Genomic DNA, 19,660 nt, shown 5'->3' with positions numbered 1-19,660 from the left:
GCAGCTGAGTATCGCCTACCGCTGGGCTTTACGCTCAGCATTTTGATGTTCACGTTGCAATGCCTGTATTTCTCTGTGTTCCCCTTTCCAAAGAGACCAGTTATCTGGCTTTGTGCCTTGCTTTCATGTGGTTTTAAGTTTTTGCTTTTAATCATTTGTAAAGGTAGTTATTTTTATAGAATTTTGTGTGTTTCTACGACCCTAAAATCCTGGATGTTATTTTGCTCAAGTGTCTGTTGACTCTCTCGCTGTGGATTGGTCCTTCGTGTTGTGTAGTTTGGGATTATGAAGTCATGTTGGGTTTGTATGTCAGAAGCCTGACAAATGTGGGTTGAGGGTGTCTCCCTCCAAAATGTATTTTGTTTGCTTCTGTCATTTGTTTCAAGGACAGGGAAAATTTCTATATTGACTGGTTAGTTTTAAAACTGGGACAGGAATAGGGGAAATTCCAAATTCTGACTCACACGGGATGCTGGCCAGGGCTCATGAATCATTGGGGTAAATCTTTCCCCATCAGAGCCCAAAGGAGAGAGAGACAAGCTTTCTGCGTGAGATTTTTCGCTAGTCCACCCCCTTTCCCTGTACGTACAGACTTCTGAAATGTCTGAATTTGTAAGTTACTTCAGTACCCACTCTCCGCCTTGTGTGCCCCAAGGCCTCGCCTCGTGTCCTCCTTTGGTCTCGAACACCCAAGCTTCAGGGTAAACCTCGTCAAACCCACAGGGCAGCTACAGCTTCGGCCCTCCACCTGCATCTCTGGCTCTCCGTTCAGCTTACCTCGCGGGCACCTGGAGACTCCACTGGTTTTCTTGCCAGCTGAACTATGCATTTAAAAGAATGTTATCTATTACTGGTCACCATTTCTGGTCGTTTACAGTGGAACGGCTTTCACCTCAGGTGGTCCGCCATTTTGCATAAAAGGGAGTTCTAACCTTACACAATATGAAACCTAATTATGAGCCAGTTGGTGGAGAGATCCTCAGGAGATGTCATGAAATCGCTGGTTTTCAGATCCAGCAAGTAAACAAAAAATGGAATGGGATGTTGGTATGATGTCTGGAGTCCTGGTTTAATGATAAGCTCTTATTGTTCTGGGTATAGTGAACATCAGAGACAAAAAGGCATAATTTCACGTGAGACCTCCTGATAGAGGTCGTTCTGTATATCCCGGTGTGCATGCCTAACACGCTCACACTTATGTTCAGTTACCAACATGGCTTAAAAATAAATCAGATTCTTTCTAGGCAGCATCCTCAGGAACATAACCCTATATGCTCCCTGGGATTGCTCTGATGTTTATTAGATCTGTTGTCTTAATGATTTAATTTATTCACAGACTTCAAAGCTCCATAGCCACAGTTAATGCAGACAGATAGACTTTATAATGAGGCATAGCCTATAAAAATATATCACTCTAGAGCATCATTAGCCTCCTCTCATGGTTTTAAGAGACAGGCTCTTCCTAATTCTCCAGACTGGTCGAATTTCACCTCGGAATGCATCCCTTGCACACCCATAGCACTGGACTTCCTGCTGAAGGGTTGTCCACACTCACAACATCCAGAGGTGTGACATTCGCGGATGTGCCATGACTCGGGCCGAAGCCCAGCTCTCCTTTCACCCGTACAGCTTCTCCCGGGTGTGGATTCTGTGGTGGCGGATGAGGTTGGCCTTCTGGGAGAAGGTCTTCCCACACTCGGAGCACTCGTAGGGCTTCTTGCCCATGTGAGTTCGCTTGTGTATGATGAGGCAGGAGTTCTGCGAGAAGGCTTTCCCACACTCGCTGCACTTGTACGGCTTCTCGCCCGTGTGAGTCCTCTGGTGCAGGATGAGGTGCGACTTCTGGAAGAAGGCTTTCCCACACTCACCGCAGCCGTAGGGCTTCTCCCCAGTGTGGATGCGGTGGTGGATGATGAGGCACGACTTGCGTGAGAAAGACTTCCCACACTCTTTGCAGCCGTAGGGCTTCTCCCCCGTGTGAGACCGGTGGTGCTCGATGAGGCGGGACTTGTGGGAGAACATCTTCTCGCACTCGGAGCACTTGTAGGGCTTCCCTCCAGCAAGAGCTGCAGTGGGCACCGACAGGCTCGTCTTCTGGGATGGCGTCGTCCTGCCGCGGCCGTCTCCCCCGGGTTTCTCTCTGGGGTAACCTCCCCGGCTAACCCTGCAGCTGAGCCCCTGTGCCCCGTGCACGGAGGGCTGCTTGCCCCCGTGCACCCCCAGGTGTGTGCTGAGTTCCGATTCGCAGGAGAAGCCTTTCCCACACTGCAGGCACCTGTGGGCTCTCTCGGCGCCGCCAGCTCCCCGGTGGGCACTCAGGGCCTGGTCCTGGTGGAGGGCTTTCCTGCACCGGTCACACTCACGCGGCCGCACTCCAGAAGGGGGGGTTTCAAGCTTGGAGTAGAGAAACAAGTTCCCCTGTCCATCACACTCAAATCTCCTTCTCGCAAGGTAGGCATTGGGGCTAACATCCACGTTGCACGGCAGACTCATTCCACACGAGTCACATGTATGTACTTGCTGTTTTGAAGGAGCAAGGTTTGTGTCCTGACAGACTGTCTTTTCAATTGTTTTACACTCGTGGCGCCCTTTCTTGGTTGGTTCTTGCTTGTCTAGGAATGCAACGTGCCTCAGAAGTTTGTCTTGGTATTCCTGTTGTGTACCTACTGGGCGGTCAACTTGCAAAATTTCTTCTAGGGAAAAAAAAAATGACACAAACTTGTTAATCTTTCCAGGATCACGTCACAGAACTAAATGATTTCAGGAACACTCAGGAGGAAGATTAACTTTGTGGTTTCAGACCTCATTGCCGAGAATCAGTCATCACAATCATAAGCCTACTACAAATACGTCCTAGTCCCTTAGCTTTTTTTTTTTTTAAAGATTTACTTATTTATTTTAGAGAGCAAGTAAGCATGAGTGGGAGAGCCAGAGGGAGAGAGAATCCCAAGCAGACTCCGCACCGAGCACGGAGCCCAACACAGGGCTCGATCTCACAACCCAAGCTGAAATCAAGAGTTGGATGCCCAACTGACTGAGCCACCCAGGCGCCCCATCCCTTGGCATTTGAAAGGAAAAAATGGGATACTGGAAAGAGGGATAAAACATGGACAATAAATATAAGTAGCTTTGCTATTAACGAGTATGACACAGTCAAATGGGAAGAAGGTGAAGACACACAAGTAAAAGGGAGTGAGAGAAAAACTGGAAAGATAGTGGGCATGTTGCTGTCCACGTCACTGTGGTAAACACGCTGAGATTCTTAAATGTCAGATTCGGCATCCCGTGCTTGGATCCTCATTTGCTTTTAGCTTCTTTTACATTTTAAACCACAAACTATACCTGTGTTTCACCTCTCACACCCACAACCAAAGCAACCAAGGAGCTCCTCGGTTTAGAAATGTTGAAGTTCCTTGAGTCCCATAGCTGAATTCCTAAGGGACAAAATCAAGCCTACTGATCTTCCGCCCTGCCTACACCAGGGTGTTCTGGGTTGGGACCCAGCTAGGGGGTGTTTTTAAAGCTCTCCAAGTGATTCTGGTGTGCACCCCTGATTAGTAACAACGTCCCTGAAACAAATGCTTAATAAATGACCCTGGAAGGATAAAAGGTCCTGGAAGGAAGAGGGAGTTAGTCAGTGTCCACGATGTGTGTCCCACAGAATAAGGACAAATAAGATAAACGCTCTTCTCCCCATGGGATTATACTGGGGTGGGAAGAAAGGAGTTTCATTTATGACCTATTAAGCCAAATGGGACCATATTACATGTTTTGAAAGAAGAAGCATTTAAAGTCACATAAAAGGGAGAAATTAAGTTTTTGAGGCATTTCACAGTAAAAGAAAAGACAACAAAAATAAAAATGAGGGGCACAAAATAAGTTATTTTAAAATAGGGGCAGGGGTGCCTGGGTGGCTCAGTCATTAAGCATCTGCCTTCGGCTCAGGTCATGATCCCAGTGTCCTGGGATCGAGCCCCACATCGGGCTCCCTGCTCAGTGGGAAGCCTGCTTCTCCCTCTCCCACTCCCCCTGCTTGTGTTCCCTCTCTGTCAAATAAATAAAATCTTTAAATAAATAAATAAATAAATAAATAAAATAAAATAGGGGCAATCTACAAATCCCTGAAAACATGGGAAAGTCTGTTTCATAACCACGGGAGAAATCAGACTGAAGATTCTAGAGAAAAACTGAGCAAGCAAGGTCTCAGATGGGGACAGTCGAGTCAAATAAAAGAATAAATAAAAATAGGTCTTTCTCTAAAATCCAGGGAAAGGAGAGTGATCATGTAGTGATGTGTGATGTGTGTAGGTAGCAAGAGTCATTTGGGGCAACTCAAGGTCTCAGGCCAAACGTCCACAGCTGGTTGCAAAGATCGATCCAAGGCCTGAAACAAAAACCCACCTGAAATTCTGCTCTGTGACCAACTGGATGTCCGCTGCCCACCCCGCCGCCGCCCGGGGCCCCCCGGCTGCAAGCTGCTCCTCTCTCACCTGGAAAGCTCCATCTGAGGATTTCTTCCTCCTCCATCCATGGTTCTTGCCCTTGCTCCAACCTGGAGATCACAGCTGGTTTGGTAACTTGACACCCTGTTGATGAGAAATATCCCTGGTTATGAGGATTTATGCCGAGCCACTTGGGCCATCTAAGGAAGCAGAAGGTTCGGGTGGCTCAACGAACATTTACATCTTGGCTGAAGAATGGGTATCTCACTTGGGAGATAAATTCACAAATAATGTGGGTAAGATGAGAGCCAGACTTGTTGACAACTGAAACCCAAGGCCAAACATGCTTAGTCCTTGAGAGGTTTTGCATAACTGAGAAAAGAAAGGAGCTCAGACAGAATCGGGAAACACGGGAAGCTCTCCTCACCCACTGAGACCAGGTGGCTGTAGTTCTCCAGCATCACGTCCCGGTACAGCATCCTCTGTGTGGGGTCCAGCTGCTGCCATTCCTTCCGGGTGAAGCCCACGGCCACGTCTCTGAATGACAGTGACCCCTGGAAAAACATGTTCCTGATTAATCTGGAATGCTCAGCACAGAGTACCATGGCAAAGGTGTAGAGGTGGTGGATCTTACCACCTTCGATGTCAGGTTTCCCCATGTTAAGTGATTTAGGAAGCTTAGCATGCCCCTAACTCTGTACTACATTTTATGGAAGAGAAGAAAAAGATCATTAGAATAGATCTCACTTCTGGATCTCTATTTATTCATCCATTCATTCATTCAGTGAGTGAACATCTATAGAAGATTTGGTAGGTTAATGGCATTCCACCTGGTGCTTGGGGTTGAAAGCTGAACGCAACATTATTCCTGCTCTAAAGGCATTTGGAGTCTGGTGGAGCGAGATAAACATAAGACTTCCATATGGTATGATTACACCAGAGGCTATGATGGAAGTATATTAAGGACAGAACAGACACAAAGACAGCAGTCAAATTCAATGTCCTGATGTCAAGTTAAGCTTCACTGGAGGCTGCCTTTGAGCAGAATCGTGAAAGATCAACAGCATGTCCTGATGTCTGAAGGATATTTTCTATCAAGAGGCATGGCATGAGCAAAGGCAAGAAGTCACAAAAAAAAATCTGGTAGGAATTGCAAATACTTGGGAATGACAATGTAGAATATAATGTGTGTGTATGTGTGTGAGAGAGTGAGAGAGAATAGAGAGAGCGTGCAGATCACAAGACAAAGGGTTTTTCTCCGATAAGGCAATGGGGACTCCCATCACAGTATTTAAGGAGGGGAGCTACAAGAGATGATGGGATGTAGAAAAAGGTAGGGAATCACTGGGAGAGAATAAGTAAATAAAATTAGGACACAATTATAATCAATGACATGAGATATGGTCAAAATTAAGGTAGCAACAAGAGGAAAACAGAGAAAGGATTCCACAAATGCAGAACAGGGCTTGGCTCTCTTTCCCCTTCTCCTTCATCTCTCTCTCTGTATGAATTAAGGACCAAAACAAATTAATTTATATTGAATGTGGTAATACTGTAACAGTGTGTAAATCATTTTTAACACAAATATGGAAGTTAAAAGGCAAAAAACGTAAGAATAACTATAATCAGATTAATGGAAACAATATAAAAGTAAAATCTGACCTAAATAACAAAGTATGAATGTGTGAGGACGTAAAGTGTAGAGTTGCCATATGTGATTGAAGTTATCAGGCTAAAAGAGACAGCTAAAACTATAAAATATTTAGTGCAAGCCTCATGGTAACCACACCAAAAAAAATCTGTAATAGATATACAAAAATAAAGAGGAAAGAATCAAAACATATCACTACAGGAAATCCTCAAACCGCAATAAAGACAAGAGAGGAAGAGAGGAACAAAGAAACTACAGAACAGAAAACAATGAACAAAGTGGCAACAGTAAGTCTTTACCTACTGGCAATTACTTTAAATGTAAATAAACTCAACTCCGAAATTAAAACACAGAGTGGCTGAAAGGGTAAAAAAAACAAGACCCAATTATATGCTATCTACAAGAGACTCACTTTAGACTTCAGGACACATATTGGGTAAAAGTGAAGGGGTGAAGAAAGACATTCCATGCCATGCAAAGGTAATCGAAAGAGAGCTGGTCTGGCTATACTTGTATCAGACAAAATAGCCTTTAAGTCAAGTACTGTCACAAGAGACAAAGAAAGTCCTTTTATAGTTAAGAAAGGGTCCATTCAACAGGAAGATATAACATTTTTAAATACATATGCACCCAACATCAAAGGCCATAAACATATAAAGCAAACATTGACAAATCACAAGGGAGAAACAGAAAATATTACAATACTAATAAGAGACTTAAATAGCCCACTCTCAATAATGGATAGATTGTCTAGACAGAACATCAACAAGAAAACAGCAGAAATGAGCAACACGACAGACCAAATGGTCTTAAAAGATATTTACAGAACCTTCTACCCAACAGCAGCAGAATACTGACTCTTGTCAAGAGCACACAGAATGCTCTCCAGGATGGATCATAAGCTAGGTCACAAAACAAGTCTTAACAAACTTAAGAAGACTAAAGTTATTCCAAGTATCTTTTCTAATCACAATGAAATGAAACTAGAAATCAATAATAGAAAGGGGAAAACTCAAAAATATTGGAAATTAATATATTCTTAGACATCATTGGGTCACAGTAGAAATCAAAAAGCAAATTATAAAATATTATCTTAAGACAGATGAAAACACAAGAGACCAAAACTTAAGGGATACAGCAAAAGCAGTACTAAGAGGGAATTTTGTAGAAATGAACACCTACATTAAAAAAGAAAAAAGACCTCAAATAAACAATCTAACTTTGCACCTCTAGAAAAAGAACAAACTAAGCCCCAAATTGGCAGAAGGAAATAATAAAGATCAGAGCAAAAATAAGTGAAACAGGGAATAGAAAAATAATAGAAAAAAATAAAACTAAGAGTTGGTTTTTTGAAATGATAAAATTGACAAACCCTTAGCTAGACTAAGAAAAAAAAAAGACTGGAATAAATAAAATCAGAAGTGAAAGAGGGGACATTACAGTTGATGCCACAGAAATAAAAAAGAACTATGATATACAATTCAATGCCAACTAATTGGACAACCTAGAAAAAATAAACACAATTCTAAAAAAAAAAAAATACAACCTACCAATACTGAATCAAGAAGATACAGAAAGCCTGAGCACACCAGTAACACATAAAAAGAATGAAGAAGTAACCAAAAAACTCTTAACAGAAAAGCCCAGGTCCTTCATGAGTGAATTCTACCAAAAATTTAAAAATAATACCAATCCTTCTTCAATTCTTCCCAAAAAACAGAAAAAGAGGGAACACTTCCAAATTCACTCAACGAGGCCAGCATCACTCTGATACCAAAACTAAAGACATCACACAAAAGAAGACTATAGGCCAATAACCCTGATAAACATAGATGCAAAAACCCTCAACAATATATTAGCACATCAAATTCAACAGCACAGTAAAAGGACCAGACACCATGACCAAGTAGGATTTATCCCTGGGATGCAAGGATGGTTCAACACATGAAAATCCATGTGAGACACCACATTGACAGAATAAAGGATAAAGATCACAAAATCAGCGTAATAGCTGCATAAAAAGCATTTTGCAAACTTCAACACCCTTTCACGATTAAAAGCTCTTAGCAAAAATAGAACTTATCTCAACACGATAAAGGCCATTTATGAAAAGCCCAGAGCTAACATCATACTCAGTGGTGAAAGCTTTCCCTCTAAGACCTGGAACAAGGCAACGGTGCCTGTTCTTGCCTCTCCTATTCAACACAGTACTAGAAGTCCAGCCAGAGCAATGCGGCAAGAGAAAGAAATAAAAGGCATCCAAGTCAGGAAGGAAGAAGTAAATGTATCTGTGCTCAACGATGATGTGATCTTATTGAATGTGGGTCTCAAAGAGGTATCTGTATTCTCATGGTCCTTGCAGCAGCATTCCCAGTAACTTAGAGATGGAAACCACCTAAGTGTCCATCAGTGGATGAACAGATGATGTGGTGTATACATACTATGGAATATTGGCCATGAGAGAGAAGGAAATCCCTTCATTTTGGACAACACGGATGAACCTGGAGGACATTATGCTGGATGAAATAAATCAGACACAGGAGGACAGATACTACATGATCTCACTTTTATGAGGACTCTAAAATGGCCAAACTCCTAGAACTAGAGAGTAGCATGGTGGGTACCAGGGGCTGGGAGGGGCAGGGAAATGGGAAGGTGTTGGTTAGGGGTTCAATGTTTGCTATGGAAGATGGGGAAGTTCTGAAGATCTACTGTACCACATAGTGTCTATAGTTAACTACCCTGCATTGTATACTTAGAAATTTGCTAAGAGGGCATATCTTATGTTAAATACTCCTGCCACAAAAAGAAAAAAAATACATATATTTAAAAAGGGGGCTGGAGGAAACTTTTGCAGGTGATGGATTCAAGTCTGTGGTGATGGTTTCATGGATGTACACTTATCTCTAAACTCATCCAGCTGTGCCCCGTTTGCATGTCAATAATACCTCAATAGAGTGGTTTAAAAAACAGAATTTTCTAGTCACCTTTTAAGTAAAAAAGGAAATGAATTGATTTTTTTTTTTAAGATTTTATTTATTTATTTGAGAGAGAGAATGAGATAGAGAGAGTATGAGAGGGGGGAGGGTCAGAGGGAGAAGCAGACTCCCCGCTGAGCAGGGAGCCCGATGCGGGACTCGATCCCAGGACTCCAGGATCATGACCTGAGCCGAAGGCAGTTGCTTAACCAACTGAGCCCCCCAGGCGCCCAGAAATGAATTAATTTTAATAAGAACTTTTAGTCTAATATATCCAGAGTATTATCATTTCAATATAGAATTATTTTAAAATTACTGATATACTTTTCATTCTTTTTCACACCATATATTTGAAACCTGGTGGGTGTTTTCCACTTTACAGTACATCTCAATTCAGACACTACATTTCCAATTTCACTTTCATGAAATGTAGTCCTATAAAAACAATAAACTTGTCTTTGATGGGGAAGTATTTTACTCTGATTCCATTTTATTTTATTTTATTTTTAATTTATTTATTCATGAGAGTCAGAGAGAGAGAGAGAGAGAGAGGCAGAGGCAGAGGGAGAAGCAGGCTCCCCGCCTAGCAGGGAGCCCGATGCGGGACTCGATCCCGGGACCCCGGGATCATGACCTGAGCCGAAGGCAGACGCTTAACCATCTGAGCCACCCAGGCGCCCTGATTCCATTTTAAACTTTAAGTGGAGGGGCGCCTAGGTGGCGCAGTCAATGCAGTTGAGCGTCCAACTCTTAGGTTTCAGCTCAGGTCTCATCTCAGGGTCATGGGTTCAAGCCCCATGTCGGGCTCCATGCTCCACACTCAGCGTGGAGTCTGCTTGGGTTTCTCTCTCCCTCTCTCTCGGATAAATAAATAAATCTTTAAAAAATAATAAAATTTAAGTGGAAGTGAAAAATTCAGGTCCCCCGCACCACTAGCCACTCTTCAGGTGCTCAGTATCCAGCTGGGGCTGCCGGCTGCCATATTCGACGGCAGAAGCACTGCTGGGTTCCCCTGCTGGGGCTGTGTGTAGGGCAGATAAAAGTACAGTGCAGCTCAATCACTCAGGGCGACTGAACAGGCACTTCTAGGCCTGCCTGTCTGTCCGCATTTGCATCCCAACTCCATCGCCTGATAGACGTGAGATTCCAGGCAACTTGCTTAGTATCTCCAGCCTCTGTTTGTCCATCTGTAAAGTGGGAGGAGGGGCTGAGAATACCTATCTCACAGGTTCATTCGTGAAATAACCTATGGAAAACGCAGAGACCGGCACATAGCGCTCAACAGGTGGAGCTTTGTAACTTTTATTGTCGGCGTTTCTGTTGCGGGTAGCCCTGAGGAGCAGGTCACAGTGAGGCTTAGTTTCCTGCAAAATAACAGCTTCCCCAAAAGGCACAGATGAAACCTCCGGCCCGAGTACGGGTCCGACAGCCTAGAGATGCAGGCAGCTCTCTCCTCTGGGAAGGCCGTGGAGCTGCCACCTCGTTTCCAACCCTCTCATACTGGTCCTATGCCCAGATGGTCCCAGCTTTTTTAGGCACAGACACTCTCATTAAGACAGGTCTCCAAGCCAGAAAGCAAGACCCCGAGAACATTTTTCTTCCTGGAGTGAACAGCTGTAACATCCATCCATGAGGCCTCGGCTTCCTCCTCGGCAAGCAGGCTCCCTCCAGCACCCCAAGCCCAGACCCTGCCTCTCCGCCCTAGACGTGCACTAATCTGAATCTCTCCCAAAGACCGTGCAAACGGGCTCTACGAGAGGGGACTTGGTCCCTATCTCTGGCAGGACTCGTAAGTGTGGGGTTGTGGGCCACGCCTACTTCTGGCCACATGGATGACGTCAGTATGAGAGAAGGAAGTTACGGACGCAGAGGCAAGGGACTGGAAAGACTCCGGGCGACACCTGCACTCCTCGGTGTGACTGTTTCTGAGTCCCAGCTGCATACCTGCTCCTCCCATGGTCCGGGTACTGCCTAGATTTGGGGTTCAGCCTAAACTAGTTCTAGCTGGGTTTCTGGCTCTTGAAACGTGGATTCTGGCCGGCACACTTCCCGTTCATGAGTTCCTGGGCCCGGGGTAAAGAGAGGGGCCCGTCACAACTAGTTTGAGAATGAAGACAGGCTGGGAGCAGACGACGTCACTGAAATCTGAAGATCACAGTGGCCCCGTAAGAAAGGGGGCCAAGGGCAGATGCCAAAGACTGAGCTGTTCGCTCTCCATGTCAAAACACTACTATGAAAAAGAACTGGCAGAACATGCTACTCGTTCCTTCCTCTGCACAACGCAGTGTTTCCTCTAGGTCAGTCTGACGTCACAAGGCTGTTTACACAGAACCGCGGACTTTGATTCCTTAAGCAACCGCGATCACAGATTTCCGCACTGATGTAAGACGCACTGTTTATATGGAAAGAAAAGTCACAGGAGATTTGCTGGTGCGTCTGCCGCGGCATTGTCATTACTGAGGACCCCGCCTGCGAACCTCACATGCCAAGTCCCGTCACGTAAACTCCTCAATACCAAAAACAGCTTTATTTCCTCTGAGAAGTGGACATGCTAGTCCCAAGCAGACAACACCAGTCATACATTGGATGGAACCTGTCTTTTGAAAGGGCCGGCAATGTCAGACCCAAGTTTACAGAGCAGTTCCTAACTCCACCCGCCCGGCCCTTCGCATGGCCTCCTCCTTCTACTCACTTCCCGTCTTCAGTGATCCTGGGTCCTGTGTGCATTGTTTTTACTGGATGCATTCTTAGAAGCATCCCCGAAACCCCCTGGTAAAGCAGAGTGCAGTACAAAGAAATGCCACGGGGCGCCTGGGGGGCGCAGTCGGTTCAATGTCTGACTCTTGATTTCGGCTCAGGTCATGATCTCAGGGTCGTGAGGTCGAGCCCCACGTGGGGCTCCCCACTCAGCAGGGAGTCTGTTTCTCCCTCTCCCTCTGCCCCTCCTCCTGCTCGTGCTCTCACTCTATCAAATAAATATATCTAAAAAAATAAGTAAAAGAAATGCTGTACTCACCTGGCACATGGTCCTTCCCTGATGGGCCGGGAAAAGCAGACACCTGTGGAAGCAGAGACGGGGTGGGGAGAGGAGAGGACGTGAGAGACCAAGCTCGACCCCAGCCTCTGAATCATCTGCCACCACCCCCGCCTCCAGGCACAGGGGGAGGACAGGCTTCCCCCAAGGACCCCGCCATCACACAACGACCTCGCCTTGGTGTGTGATGGGGACCCAACTGTGTGAGGGTTCAATCTGGATTTTTCTTTTCTACTTAATCCACATATGTATCTGTGTCTCACTCATCAGTGTGCAATTTACTAAACCCTCCCCTCATTCCCCAGAAATTTAATAGAAATTTATTCTGAAGAAACAGTCATGAGTTTAGGCAAAGAGTTAGCCGCCAAGGTATTTATTACATTTTGTTAAAACTCTGAAATAAAACAGAAAATAACTAAATATCCAATGAAGGAGGACGAGTTAAATAAACACACGACCTCCAAAGGGAAATGAACCGTTACGTAGCTAATGAAAATAAAATCATGGAAAACTATTTTAGTGATAACATACTCATCACTGAGAAAAGGTGGCTGAAAACTATTTGATCCCACACACACAGATGCACGCACACACATGCAGAACAATCTCTGAAGTGATGTAAGACAAAAAGCTAGTAGCAGTTAGCTCTGGGCAGTTGGGTCACGACCACTTTCTAAAATACTCTTTGTCCTTAGATGAATTTCCTAACTTTTTCTATGACAGGCACTTCGTATATAAACGTTATTTTTTAAACATCTGTTGTCTACTGAGCTTCTAACCCAAAGCTTGTCACCAGTCCTGCCCCTGGCAGACGTTGAGGACAACTCCCAGGAAAATATAAAAATGGGTTCCTTAAGTCAGAGTCCGTTAAATGGAGTTCGGCCATGGCAGGCGGGGGGCGACGAGGCGGGGCCCTGCGGCCCATCGTGGGCCGGCCGGGTTCTCTGTGCTCCTCCTCCCGGGGCTGTGGTCTGTCCACAGTCACCATTAGTAACAGCCACCCTGGCTGATCTGTGCTGACCTCTGCCCGGGAAGCAGGTCCGGTCTGGCTCTGCCACTTACCAAATATGGGACAAGATCTGATGGCTTCTCCTGAGCCCTCCTCCTCCTTTCCTCATTTTGCCAGGGAACAGGAACACGAAGGTTCAGGAGCAAATTTACTGTGGCTGGAAGCATCAACTGGACCCCACACCTATCTCTCTCCTGAACACACACGAGGTTGGTCTTAGGTATGTTCCTACTCAGGATAGAGACACACGGGAGTTGGGTCCAAGAAGTCTGCAGAGACACTAAAACTCTAGAATTACAGTAACTCCATAAAGAATTCTGAGGGTGTTTTTGTTTTTAATTGGAGACTACCTAAGTGCTTAAAAATAAGAGATTAGTTAATCAATTTTGATACAATTAAAGCATGCCATGCTATGAATCAATTTAAACTATCACACAAGAAATTATCGGACATGGAAATCTCTTCTGGCCATACCAGTAAGTGGGGAAAAGGAAAAAAAGGAGGATACGTAATCCATAAGCACATGATTCACAGATGGGTATCAGGTAGATGGATGGGATGTTCCTAGGTGCCTGGAGTTTTAGCTAAATTCCCAAACACCCCAAATTCTCCGGGGGAGCTGCTAGACCCAACCTAACAGACGCCTCCCTTTGGAGAAGGAACGGCAGAAGGAGAGGTGTCTACAGAAGGTGTATGTGGGCTTCTGCTTCCCTCCCATGCCAAGAGGGGTGGTTGCAAGAGAACCAGAGGGAGCCTGCAAAAAGTCGGGGGGATAACCTCGCCCCCCGCAGGCTGGCTGTGTGCCCAGCTGCAGAAATCCTCGGGCACACAGTGGTTCAGCAGACGGGGCGCGGGTGCTCCGGGGAAAGCTGTGTGCACGCGGGAGCCCCAGCAGCCGAGGAACTCAGAAGTTAGAGGCCAGCAAAGGCCACCATGGTGGCCCCGTGAGGAGAGGCGGCAGGAACGGGAGCCCCCTGCACGGCCTACGTGTGTTGGAACCAGGATGCGAGAGTTCCCGGCGGCACGTGGAGGGCGGGAAGGTAGGTGGGCATGAGCTCTACAGCAAGGACACGGAGAAGCGGGATCACTGAACCAGGAGCTGGGCGTGGGCACCGAGGTCTGCCAGAGAGCCCCTGCCGGTGTCACAGGCTCTGCACCCCCGAAAGGCCATCAGGTGGCCTCCAGCGTGACGGAGCGCAGCCAGCTAGGCAGGTCAAACTACCAAAAGCACCAAGCAAGGAGGCGTCTGCGCTACTTTGCCCTCCTCCCGCCCTGCCCCTGATGGAGAAAGAAGCTGTCCGACGAGAAGGAGGGGTGAAGGAGGAGCAGAGACAGAAGAGATCACCGGCCCTCCATCTGGGGATGAAGACCTGCAGCCCCGCAGCGGGGAGAAGGAGAAGCTTGAAACTGGACGGGAGCGTGAGCTGTTCACTAGACCAATGACAACCAGCCGAGGAGAGACTGGTCTTCATCCCAACTTCATGTGACTGAACTGCTTTGGGTTACCGGAGAGCTCATCCTGGCAGGGACGTGTTCTGGGTTGAACTCTGTCCCCCCAAGAAGATATGTCAGGGATCCTAGCCCTCAGTGTCTCAGAATGTGGCCTAACTCAGAAATAATGTCTTTGCAGATGATCGTGGGGGGGCCCTGACCCAGTGTGACTGGCGTGCTTGTAAAAAGGGGAAACTGGGGCACAGGGAGAACGTCAAGCAAGATGAAGGCAGGAATGCCAAGGACTGCCGGCAAGCCCCCAGAAGCAGGGGAGAGGCCCGGAGGAGGTGCCCCAACATGGCCTCAGAAGGAAGCGGCCCCGCCCGCACCTGAGCCGAGAAAGATCACATCTCTGCGCTTCAAGCCGCCCCAGTCTGCAGTACTCTGTCATGGCGCCCCGGGGAAATGAGGACAGGAAGGCAGCCCCAACAGCGTGGGTCCAAAACCATGGGCAGAGGGGACACTCTACTCTGTTCCTGTTTGTGTACATCCAATTTCAGCACGTGGAATGGGTTTTTGTAAAAACATATAAAGAAAAAAATTCCGTACAAAACACACAAAATGTTAACAACGGTGACCTCCGCATGGTAGGATCTGTTTGCTTTGACATAGTGTCATTTTCTAATTTTTTTTTTTTAGACAATCAACATGTGCTCACTCTTCAATATTTCAATATTTCATAAAAATATACATATATCATCTTACTGGGTTTTCTCTCCATGACCGCCTATCAGAGTCCTTCCCCTGGAGGAGAGGAAATCCGTGGGAGGGTCTGAAGGGGTGGAAGGTGGGAAGGGACGGGTTTTAGCGATGACCTGAGGCGCACGGGAGGAAGCCCCCGCCTGGCGGACGGGAGCCCTGGGCGCTAGTGCTGGCTCGGCCTCTAGTAAGCTGGGTGGCTCTGAACACCTCTCTCACGCGCATTTTCTTTCGTCTTTAATATGAGAAGGAAAAATGAAATACTCTTAGGTTAAGAAAGCAACTTCTATGCCTTGACTACACGAGGAGGGTCTACGTCTCACAAGCCGTGGTGTGCGGGGCAGTGGGGGCAGGGGTGGGGGGGTGTCGGGATAGAGGGACAGTGAATGCACCTGAGTAGAGAGAGATCGGGGCGGGGGGCCGTCCTCCGAGAGTCATGGGGATCCCTTCCCTCATTCCTGTTTCTCACCCTAAAGCAGGGGATCCCCTCTCCTCCTAGCAAACCTTCCCCTAAACCAAATCCTCTAGATGATCCCCTGATACGGTGGCATCCCCCAAATTCACTGTCAGCAAGTGGGTCCTCGGCTGTTTTAGGGACGCTTTTCTGGGGGCTGCCCCGTACTGTGTGGACCTCCAGCTTCAGCCTTAAGCTACGAGGGGGAGCTCAGAGAGGGCACCCTGCTTCCAAAGTAGATTGCTGCTCCCGGGTCACCTTTCCGAGAATTATCCTATTATCCTATCGGTAGGGTGCCTGGGGCTTGAGGACTGGCAAAGCTCTGCTCTCCTGCTGAGAACTTACCGTGGGCTGGAGGCTCAGCTCCTGCTTCCAGGCGGTCTGGGTGTAGAAAGGAGCTGGAATATGCAGACTCAGCCACCTTGTCCCAGGCTGATTCTGACTTTGCCAAGACACTAAGAACACCTGCAAATAAATGGATGGTATGGTGAGACTCACGTGAGAACATGAGCAGGACATTAACCTCCAACCAGGGGCGGAGAGAGTGGAAACACAAGAAGGACCCCACACCAACCCATGTGCAGAGCTGAGAGAAACCTCAGCTGACAGCAAGCCAGGAATCAGGAGCCTGGGGCCTCAAACTGCCGGACACAGACGTCTGCCGACCCCCAAGAACAGCCTTTACTGCGAGCCCCCCGCGAAAGAGGCCCACTGTCCCACGCTTTGATTCTGGCCTTGGGAGACCTGAGCGGAGCCCCAGCCAGTCATGTCCCCCTGGACTGTGCAGAGCTGCGAGGTACCGTGGCGGTCGCTTTAAGGCACTGGATTTGTGGTAATCTGGGACACAGCCCTCCACTGGGGGCTCAGGAGAAGGCTTAGGGCTGGGCGGGAGACCACAGAGAGACTCCCTGGGTCGCGAAGGTCTGGAGGAGCAGAGAGCAGGGAACAGTGACCAGTTGCCATTGTGGGAAACCCGGGGAAGCCCCATCCTTCCAGAAACTTCTCTCCTGAGGAACAAAGCCTTACACTGCCAAAGGAAAGGGCAACAAAACCTGTTGCTCTCAGAGCACGGGTAAGACCTATGGCTCCTGACAGGGAAAGGGGGAAAAAACCCTCTCCCATGTGAGGGGGCAGGCATGTGTCCTAGGCCCCTGCCACAGCGGGAGGCCCCAGCCCCACGACTCAGACACGCAGGGCCCTCCACCACCAGCCCAGGCAGCCCTGAGGAAGAAGCAGGAGCACCAATGCGGGGAGAAAGTCACAGCAGGGAACAGTGACCAGCCAGCAGGGAACAGTGACCAGCCAGCAGGGAACAGTGACCAGCCCACCGAAGCACAGAGCAATGCCAGCGGAACGTGAGGCCAGCAGCCCGGGCCTGACAGTGGGAACCAGAGCAACAGCAAATGCCAGGCCTGTCTACTCCTGACCAGTCTTGCAGCAACCAACCTCCTGCGTCCCAGCCCCGTGCACAGCGACAGGGGAGCAGACTTCTCTACTCCCACACACAATGCCCGGCATTCATTTAAAAAAGAAAAAAAAAAAATACGAGACATACAAAAAGCAAGAAAGAACCCCCCATTGCAGAGACAAAGCAAGGGGCAGAAGCCAACTCGATCCTGGGTCTAGGCACACCAGCACATGGACAGGATGCATATGTGGCTCAAACACACGTGAAACATGCGGGGGGAACCGACAAATCCTCTATCACAGTGAAAAGATTCTAGCACATGTTTTTAGAAACGAAGATTCCAGATACAAAAAAATAAATAGTAAGAGTATACAACATTTGAATAACAATTTAAAAGCTCGACGTATGGGATCGGACAGTAGAATGTACTTGCTAATCAGAGAATGTACATTCTTTTTAAGAACATCTGGGATAGTTATAAAAACTGACCCCCAAAAGCTAAGAATAAACCTCAACAAATTGCACAGATGCCACTTGCCACTCTCTAAACCAAAAAGCAATACAACTGGAAAATTATAAGAATGCAGAATTATTTATAACAATGCCTGCAAAAATATTACATATCAAAACTGTGTCATAGTTACAAACACACACTTTAAAAAAAAATACAGCCCTAAAATACTTTAAAAAAAATTACAGCCCTAAGACACTCGTTAGATAAAAATGGAAAATTAATGACATTCATCGCAAGAGGCTAGTACAGAAAAGAGTAAACCCAAAAGACGTAGAAGAGACCAGTATGAGCAGAGATTTTTAAAAGAGGAAATAAAAAAAATAATAGAACAGGTTAAAAAAAATCGTAACACCAATGTATTACCTGAATCTAATCATGGTGAGACATTCGACAAACCTACATTGAGGAACATTTCACAAAATAACTGGCCTGGACTCCTCAAAATTGCTATTCTATTGAAGACAATGAAAGATTGGGGAGTTGTTCCAGAGGAAAGACGACAAAGGGACATGGGGGAAAAAAGCACGCTGCGAGGGACCTCTCCCTAATGTGCATGCTTAAATAAAGCTTGTGTGTGCTCCTGGTCATATGACCATATCTTTTTCTTTAATCGGCCCTGAAATCCCTCAAGCTCCCTACACAAATGTGGTAAAATGTTCATACTGGAGAAATTTAGATGAAAGGTGTTCAGGAATTCTCTGTACTATTCTACCATTGTGACTTTTCTTTATGCATAAAGTTGTGCCCAAATAAAAAATTGCAATCAATTCTTCGAAAAGATTAAAACTAGTAACATAACTGGTTTGTACTTAAACTAATAAAATAGACTAAGTTCAGGCACCACTGATCAAGAAAGCAACAGAAGGCAAAGATGCAATTTTTAAACATGAAAAAAGACAGTTTCAGATACACAGAGATGTTTTTAAGTTACAAGATCACTATAGACAATGTAATGCCATAAATCTGAAATTAAACTGGACAATTTCCTAGAAAAATATCAAGTCCTAAAATTGACAAAGCAACAGAAAACTGAAAACAAACAACCACCACCACTAAACATTAATTAAAATGGATCGGTACTCAGAAATATAACCATCAAGGAAACACCAGGCCCAATCAAAATCTATTCAAGATTTTTGCCATGTGCATAAGCCATAAATGGATTTGGATCTGGAATATATGAAAAAAATACTAAAAATAAATTTTAAAAAGCCAAAGAAATACAGGCAAAGGTAATGAACACACAAAACAATATATTGTTTATGACCACATTCAATCTAGTAAGTAAATAACATGTAAGAATAAAGCAATCTCAGTTGTTACCCAGAGAGGAAGGGAAATGGAACGGGGCTGGGGGTGGGGGGGGGGAGATATTAAAAGAGCTCCAGTGGTATTTATAAGGTTTTAGTTCTTTAGAAAATCCGAAGCAAACAAACTTTTAACATCTGCTCAGTCTAAATGGTGACTGCAAAAAGTTTCCTTCTTTTTTCAGTCTGCCGTACCTTGGAGATCTTTTCTAATGTCACTAGTTGAATACACTAAGAAAGAATTATGGTTGTAATAGAAGAAAACCTCCTTCAAGAAGACCCAAATCCAAGTCATAATGGAAACAACTGATAAGCCTTGTCAAGACTTAAAACTAGAGTACCGGTTTTGCTTCACCCCCTCCCCACCCAGCTCAAGCGTGTCCTGTATCTTGAAAGCCTCAAAGAAAGACAGATCCATCCCCATCTCTGCATCCTCACTGTGGGCACCCTCACTGTGGCTCCCTCTCTCCTCGCAGAGTGTGGGGAAAGAACCGTCTACACTGAACCGTGTCCACCTCCTGCCTTCTTCTGACAGTCTGCAAAGGGATGCACTCCCACAGCCCCACCTTCTCTCACCCTTGCCGGCGCGGGAATGGCTTCACAAACCTGAGATACTTTCCCCACGACCTTAGCTCAGTCCCCATCAACTCTACTCACTGCTGGTAATATTCAC

The 19,660-nt window shown here is 46.3% G+C and overlaps 2 protein-coding genes across 8 annotated transcripts in view; one reads left to right on the top strand and one right to left on the bottom strand.

Annotated features, from left to right (window-relative positions):
- Window positions 1-1,042: 1,042 nt before the first annotated feature.
- The window catches only part of LOC118542635 (uncharacterized), a 19,291-nt gene continuing 673 nt past the window's right edge, over window positions 1,043-19,660 (bottom strand). Inside the window, exons 2-8 of one of the 7 annotated variants that reach the window (XM_036103025.2) lie at window positions 16,104-16,223; window positions 15,311-15,539; window positions 13,168-13,394; window positions 12,088-12,130; window positions 4,870-4,996; window positions 4,491-4,586; window positions 1,043-2,693 (exon numbers count right to left, since the gene is read on the bottom strand). In XM_036103025.2, coding sequence (XP_035958918.1) covers window positions 1,618-2,693; window positions 4,491-4,586; window positions 4,870-4,996; window positions 12,088-12,130; window positions 13,168-13,223 — 1,398 coding nt within the window. In that variant the 5' untranslated portion in view covers window positions 13,224-13,394; window positions 15,311-15,539; window positions 16,104-16,223 and the 3' untranslated portion in view covers window positions 1,043-1,617. Of the gene's footprint in view, window positions 2,694-4,490; window positions 4,587-4,869; window positions 4,997-12,087; window positions 12,131-13,167; window positions 15,291-15,310; window positions 15,540-16,103; window positions 16,224-19,660 lie in introns of those variants that run through there. The other 6 variants (XM_036103023.2, XM_078074298.1, XM_036103030.2 and 3 more) reach the window with 6 other exon arrangements.
- The window catches only part of LOC118542640 (uncharacterized), a 24,685-nt gene continuing 21,549 nt past the window's right edge, over window positions 16,525-19,660 (top strand). The window contains exon 1 of the mRNA XM_078074011.1: window positions 16,525-16,554. Within this exon, the coding sequence (XP_077930137.1) occupies window positions 16,525-16,554 (30 nt within the window). The remainder of the gene's footprint in view (window positions 16,555-19,660) is intronic.

This window comes from Halichoerus grypus, chromosome 6, assembly GCF_964656455.1.
Source record: "Halichoerus grypus chromosome 6, mHalGry1.hap1.1, whole genome shotgun sequence".
Lineage (NCBI taxonomy): Eukaryota > Metazoa > Chordata > Mammalia > Carnivora > Phocidae > Halichoerus > Halichoerus grypus.
This window is presented reverse-complemented; position numbering and strand designations above follow the sequence as displayed.